Source organism: Perca fluviatilis, chromosome 10 (genome assembly GCF_010015445.1).
Source record: "Perca fluviatilis chromosome 10, GENO_Pfluv_1.0, whole genome shotgun sequence".
Taxonomy (NCBI): Eukaryota; Metazoa; Chordata; class Actinopteri; order Perciformes; family Percidae; genus Perca; species Perca fluviatilis.
In genome coordinates this window covers 37,703,679-37,711,178 of record NC_053121.1, presented here as the reverse complement: position 1 = coordinate 37,711,178, position 7,500 = coordinate 37,703,679, and the positions used below count along the sequence as shown (strand labels likewise).

The 7,500-nt window shown below is 41.9% G+C and overlaps 1 protein-coding gene across 1 annotated transcript in view; it reads right to left on the bottom strand.

The window, feature by feature from the left end:
* Window positions 1-7,500, bottom strand: part of nfkb1 (nuclear factor of kappa light polypeptide gene enhancer in B-cells 1) — a gene marked incomplete in the record, with an annotated part of 65,526 nt that overhangs the window by 18,170 nt on the left and 39,856 nt on the right. Inside the window, 3 exon segments of the mRNA XM_039813087.1 lie at window positions 361-417; window positions 1,365-1,499; window positions 4,201-4,359. Coding sequence (XP_039669021.1) covers window positions 361-417; window positions 1,365-1,499; window positions 4,201-4,359 — 351 coding nt within the window.

Genomic DNA, 7,500 nt, shown 5'->3' with positions numbered 1-7,500 from the left:
CTGAAGTCTCTTTTATATAGACCTTAGTGGTCCCCTAATACTGTATCTGAAGTCTCTTTTATATAGGCCATAGTGGTCCCCTAATACTGTATCTGAAGTCTCTTTTATATAGACCTTAGTGGTCCCCTAATACTGTATCTGAAGTCTGAAGGTGGAGGGTGGGGGTGTGTCCTTGACCAAGTGCCAAAAAACTGTTTTTTGCATCTCTCCATCACATCTTTTATTGATTATGTGTATATTAATCTGTAGTATTAATACATGTGTAAACCAATAAACTAAAGAGAGATCTAAAAGTTCTCCCTGAGTGGATTAAAGTCTAAATTCAGAATTAAGAGTGAAATATCAGCAGTTGACTCGTACCTCCGTGTGCTTCTGGCTCGTCCACACAGACCCCTCCATCCTCAGTCGTCTCCCCCCCCCCCCCGCCCCCCCCCGGGGGGGGGGGGCCCCCCCCCCCCCCCCCCCCCGGCCCCCCAGCAGGGCGGCCGCCCGTCCCCCCCCCCCCCCGCCCCCCCAAACACAAAAAAAAAAAATTTTTTTGTTTTTTTTTTTAGTTTGGTTTTTTTTTTTTTTATTTTATAATTCAAACTAAAACCATACCCCCCCCCCCCCCCCACAAAAACAAACACCCCCCCCTATTAAAAAAAAAAAAAAAAAAAAAAAAAAAAAATAACAAAAAAAAAAAAAAAAAAAAAAAAAAAATAAAAAAAAATAAATTAAAAAAAAGATATCAAACTAAAAAGATATAGCCGGATAGCTGAACATCTTGTGAACATTTTAAAGTTTGTTTGGCGTCTGTAGGTGAAAGTATGAAGGAGCTGAAAATTTTGGGAGCGGAAGAAGATTTTAAGAATTTGAAGCATGCTCTCATTGACTTCAATGTTAAAAAAAAAAAAAAAAAAAAGTGTTAAAAAGCTTAATATTTTAAAAAGTATAAATAGTAAAAAAAAAGTTGAAGAAGTCCCATAATTAGCTGAAAGAGCTGAACATTTTAAAAGTTGATAATTGTGCTTTCTTTTGGTTAAGATCAGGGGGAGAAAAAAACTTCTAAGATTAAAGTCGTAAATTTATGAAAAAAAAAAAAAGAACTCAGATATTCTCTGAGATTAAAGTCGTAAATTTGGAATTGGAAAGTCATCCAGTGGGCCTGATTAGACCCTTTGACGGGCCGATTCTGGCCCGCGGGCCGTGGTTTAGATGAAGGTTAGTGTTGGCATAAAAGAAAACCGACTGCAGAAGCTGAAAAGAGTCCCATGGGGAGTTTTCTTAGGGCGCTTTCACACCTGTAGTTTGGTAGACTCGCAGTGTAGCCGGCCCTTTAAGAGGGTCGAAAACAAACAGTACGTGTAAGTGTTATTTCTCACCGTGTTTGATGCCGCCTCCTCCTCCTCCTCCTCCTCCTCCTCCTCCTCCCAGACCAGCTGAGTATCCTGTAGAGAAACCTCCACCTCCTCCTACTCCTCCTCCATAGTTGTAGGTACTGAAGCCCTGGAAGTAACCTGGTGGATAAATCAAACACACCCACAACATCAGAGAGTGACACAAGAGCTGTGTTGGAAACTGTTCCCCATCACAGAAACAGTTCCCTATATAGTGTGTTCACCATTTTGTAGAGGTGTTCCAATTCGCCGCTGTTAATTTCATTCACTATATAGACCACTATAAAATACCCACAATGCACTGCTCATTTGAGTGTAACAAATGATGTACCCTACATGTTACTCCCGTGTGTGTGTGTGTGTGTGTGTGTGTGTGTGTGTGTGTGTGTATCTATCTATCTATCTATCTATCTATCTATATATATATATATATATATATATTCCTGTACTATACGGTAATTCCTCTACTGTGTGACAGTAAGTCTCGTGGTTATGACCCAATCGTTAGCCTATTGTTATAAAGAGTCTGCTACGGAGCCATAACGTGAGCTACAAGGTAATGGAGCCTTTTATACATTGTCGTGTTTCTTTAGAAATAAACAACGGACAAATAGAGTCTTTAAACGCTTCAGATGTAAAGTTATTCTCTGTCAAAGTGACGTCAGAATGAATGGGAGTCAATGGGATGCTAACGGGAGGTGATGGCTTGGTAGCCTCAGGATCTCCCCCATAGGAGGTACGCTTTCTCACCCCCTTGGATTAGACCGGGGATATTTTTGAAAGTTATTTTCAAAACTTAAAAAGTCTTAACATGAATTTCACATATTATTAGCAAATATAAATCCCCACTGAGGATAGGCTTACTGGCCTATAGGTAAGGTAGTCACTGAGGTAGCCATCCACAGATAAAGCTCATCTTTGTCACTGTGCCACATGTATGTTTTAACATTAAAACATGATTTATAAAATCATGCCAACAATAATTAGGCCATTTTAAAAGCTTTGTATTCTATGCAAAAAAGGTACATATACATGTTATTGTAGGCCCAGTTTAATATGCAACTGTGGAGGAAAGCATTGGAGGCATGCTCTCTCTGTGTGTGTCAACCATCAACAAAAGAGTATTGCTATGTTTTTAGTATACGTCTGTTTGTCTTTGCTTGGTTTTATTTGAAGTGCTTTTCTCTTCGGGATAACTTCGGGATAAGTTAACTTTTGGACCACCGGTGATTCTTAAGTATGACTTATTTTGACCTACTGTGCCAAATATCGTATGTTTCAGCCCTGTCATGTTTATTTTATTGAAGATGAGCCTTACTGTGACAGTTCTGATTTGCACCTGTATTATTTGTTGTAGTGTGATTATTTTCTGAAAATTAATAAACACACTTGTTGAAAAAAAATAATATAAAATATGCAACTTAATACATGTTTGCACACTTTATACAACATATGTAGTAGTGGGGTCAGTTAAGGGGTCCTTGGCTTAAAAAGCGTTGAAGACCCCTGGTGTAAGCTTCAAAGGAATGGACATCCACACGTTAGAGCCGTTCACCTATGTCTGAGAGTAACATCAAACACACATTATGTTAGAGGTACGGTATGCCCTCCTTATTTTGGGCGACGAAGAAAACCAATGAGATGCGCCCCAACATGCGCCATCGAAGGACCAATGGGAACGGTTTTAATCCACGTGGTGAAAAGGAACCGCCCACATGTCCAGGAGAATATAGTGAACAAGCAGAGGGTTGGAGAGGGACTGTAAAATGTGAATCCACAAGGGAGGAGCAGCTTTTCAATCCGCTGCAGCGTTAAAACTTGTTTTTGTCATGTCATTTCGTTATTAAATCTTTTTGTTAATCTTCATTGGACCAAAGCCTCTCTCAAAAACTCAAAGAAAACGCAACAAATGTCCAAGACTGTAGTGCTGTCAAACGATTAAAATATTGAATCGCGATTAATTGCATTAATGTCATAGTTAACTCACAATTAATTGCACATTTTTATCTATTCTAAATGTCCCTTGGTTTGTCCCATTTCTTTTCTTTCTCATTTTAATGCTCTTATCAACATGGAAAAGTGGATTAGCTTGCTTTGTGCTTTTGTCGCCTGGCTTTGACGAGCTGAGAATTGGCATCAGCTGTGTGCTCGGCCATCAGCTGTGTGCTCGCCATCCGCTGTCGCTTCGGCCATCAGCTGTGTGCTCGGCCATCAGCTGTGTGCCATCAGCTGTGTGCTCGGCCATCAGCTGTGTGCTCGACCATCAGCTGTGTGCCATCAGCTGTGTGCTCGGCCATCAGCTGTGTGATTGGCCATCAGCTGTGTGCTCAGCCATCAAGTGGTATTTCAGACTAGATTGAAGAAATTCTTAGTCGACTAACACTCATTCAATTGTATCGACTAATCGATTAGTTGATTTAATCGACAGATCTGTAAATCTGAGTTTCTCTGCAAAGAGTCATGCTAAAAGGAATGCATATATTGAATAAGATAACGCCTCCTTTGCATATTTAAACACAACATTTCAGGAAACGTGTAATACAACAAATTTTCCTTAATGATAGTAATCAAAGTAGGTTTCACGCTGATAACTATTAGGTCAAATGTCAACCCTTTAATTCTTGTGTTTACCAGAGATGAGCTCGTACGTTTCTTGGAAATAAGTCATTCAGCATGAAAACAGCATCAGACATGACTAATGGACTACAGAGATCTAAGTTGTCTAAGACCAAAACGACCGATTAGTCGACTAATCGGCTAAGAGGGAGCAGCCCTAACTGACAGCACTACTTTCCAGGTTTTATTATTTTTTGGACGTTACCTCCTCCTCCTGCAGAGCCGGGTCCTCCTCCTCCTGCAGCTGGGCCTCCTCCTCCTGCTCCTCCTCCTCCACGGTACACACCTCCACCTCCTCCGTGACCACTGAAGTCCTGGAAGTTCGGCAACGTCTTCTGTCTCTTCCTCTGCACCTCCTCCTTGTCTGAACACACAGGATTTGTTTTTCTTTCATTTTGCTCCCCTAACAAGAAGCTTCCCTTCCTTACTGACAGGTTTGGTATTTGTGCATGCAGATGTTTGAATATATGTCATCTATTCTAAGGAGTTTCTAGGGACAAGTAAGTTTTAAGGTGACATGGTCTCACAGAAAAACCCTAGCTTAGAATGTGTGAACCTATTATGAGTTTGGGTATAACTGTCACACAGAGGAATTGGAGCATGGAATATGGGAATCTATTAAGGAGCAAAGCCCATAAAAGGTGCAGTTTAAGAATAAACTGGTGCGCTGACATAGATATCTTGGGCTGTGTGAGCACAAAAAGAGTTTAAAAGGTATCCATTTTGATGTACATGTTGGTCACCCTTGGGCAGAAACGTCTGTACGCTCACGCTTGTCATGAGAGTTTGTTCAGCTGCATTTGATTTGAATTCATCAGACTGGTCATCATCTTTCAAGTCTCCCAACATCATTTCTGAGTCATCACCCGGTAACACTTACCAATGTCTTTTTCTTGCTTTCTAACTTTCGTGGTTCGACCGATCGTGACCGTTTTCCCGAGATGGCGGCCGAATGTAAACACAAACTGTGCTACTGTCTTTCTAATCTATCTTTTTAATAAACTGTCTGTACACTTACAAAGTTCTCAATGCTTCGGCTTGCATGTAGGGACCCTCATTATGCTACAGTGGTGATAATTTGGAGCGTTGTTAGTGGTGTAGAAATAGTGATTTACCCTCTGTCCCGAAAGCTAGCGTTAGCAGCTAACCACCGGTTTTGCAGTAGCTTGTTAAAAGCTAGACATGCATTAGATTAGCATGAGAACATGTCTCAGAGAACAGTCGACTCGGTACACATAGGTTATTAATGCCTAGGTTCATTTTGCACCGGAATTATCCTTTAACTCCAAACTAGAAAGCTTCCTTCTTCTTCACTCCCTTAATAGAAAGTAACCTTTCTTGCTAACTTGTTTATTTCTCACTAATTCAATCACTTGCTGCCTCATTGCCTTCAGGGTGAGTTTCCTTTTAGCCCCTGGCCTCCTAAATAAAAAGCTTTCTTGCCTCCAAGTAGGAAATTTCCTTTCTTGCTTCCTTATTAGAAAGCCCTTTTTTTATACCTAAAAAGGACGCTTGCTTTTCCTTACCAATGTAATTATGTCTCTAATCAGCACCTGTTTACTGGTTCCACTTATTACGTATTCATCATTCTATATTTCAGAGCTGTTCATACTGTTCATATTGTAATATAATACGTATATAACAAAATAATAATTATTTATTCCAGCATCCTTTGCTCCATAATTAAAATAATTCATCATAAAAATGATTTACTCCTGCACACTTTGCACTCTTCATTGCACTACTGCCTCAACCTGTCTATATTGTTTCTGTTTACAGTGTGTATATATTGGTTGTTTTGTATGAGTAAGCACATTATGAGCATCGTATAATCCAAAGCAAAATTCCTCGTATGTGTCCTCATACCTGGAAAATAAAGCCGATTCTGATTATCTTGTTGTCTAACTAGAAAACATCTTTGCTTCTTGCTTCCTAAGTGGGTTTCTTTCTTGCTCCCTCCCCCATTAATAGAAAGCTGCCTTTCTGGCTCCCTAAGTGGTCACTAACTTGTCTATTTCTCACTAACTTAGTCACCTCTTTGCTCATTGCTTTCAGGATCAGTTTCCTTTCATGCCCGGCAACTAGTCCGCTTCCTTGCTCACCGACTACAAGGCTACTCTTGCCCCTTGATCGCCAAGGCCCGTTTCACACTGTCACACTGGCGTGAGCGTGTCCGGTTTTATTTCGGCTCCCATGTTAACAGGTTAGAGCTTACACACTGCCTGCATAACACGCACGTCTCGAGCCGTGCCGAATAGACGTGCGTGCTAGAAATAGGGCCGACGCCTATTTTTCACGCGACACACAAGGGTGTTGGAAGCGTTTCCAGACAAAATAGAATAGGAAAATATGTTTATATGTCATTTTGACACAAATACATATTAATAAATGACATGTTGATGTTGAAAGTGTCAAGGTTTTGACATAAATGCAGATATATAATAGGGGTGGGAATCACCACAGGCCTCACGATATCATCACGATACTTATGTCACGATACAATATTATTGCGATTTTAAAGATATTGCAATATTCTGCGATATATTGCAATTTATTACCTTTTTTCCCCAACTTCAAATTTTTCCAAATTTCAAATGATGTCCCCAAAAGAAAACTGTCAACATCTGTTTTGTCTAAAAAGATACATGTCTCTGTTTGTTCATCTCATTTCAATTGTATTGCTGCAAAATGGGATTGTCAAGCAGACCAACACATATATAATAAAAGATCGATACTTGGCGTCTGTGATCTGAGGCTACTGGACCTACCGATGATCTGAGGCTACCGGACCTACCGATGATCTGAGGCTACCGGGCCTACCGATGATCTGAGGCTACCGGGCTACCGATGATCTGAGGCTACCGGACCTACCGATGATCTGAGGCTACCGGGCCTACCGATGATCTGAGGCTACCGGGCCTACCGATGATCTGAGGCTACCGGACCTACCGATGATCTGAGGCTACCGGACCTACCGATGATCTGAGGCTACCGGACCTACCGATGATCTGAGGCTACCGGACCTACCGATGATCTGAGGCTACCGGGCCTACCGATGATCTGAGGCTACCGGACCTACCGATGATCTGAGGCTACCGATGATCTGAGGCTACTGGACCTACGAGATCTGAGGCTACCGATGATCTGAGGCTACGACCTACCGATGATCTGGGCTACCGGACCTACCGAGATCTGAGGCTACTGGACCTACCGAGATGAGGCTACCGGACCTCATTGGCTACGGCCTACCGATGATCTGGGCTACCGGCTACCGATATTGCTACCGCTACCGATAGGCTACCGGACCTACCGATGATCTGAGGCTACGGATCTACCGATGATCTGAGGCTACGGACCTACGATGATCTGAGGCTACCGGATTACTACCGATGATCTGAGGCTACCGGGCCTACCGATGATCTGAGGCTACCGGACCTACCGATGATCTGAGGCTACCGATGATCTGAGGCTACCGGACCTACCGATGATCTGAGGCTACCGGACC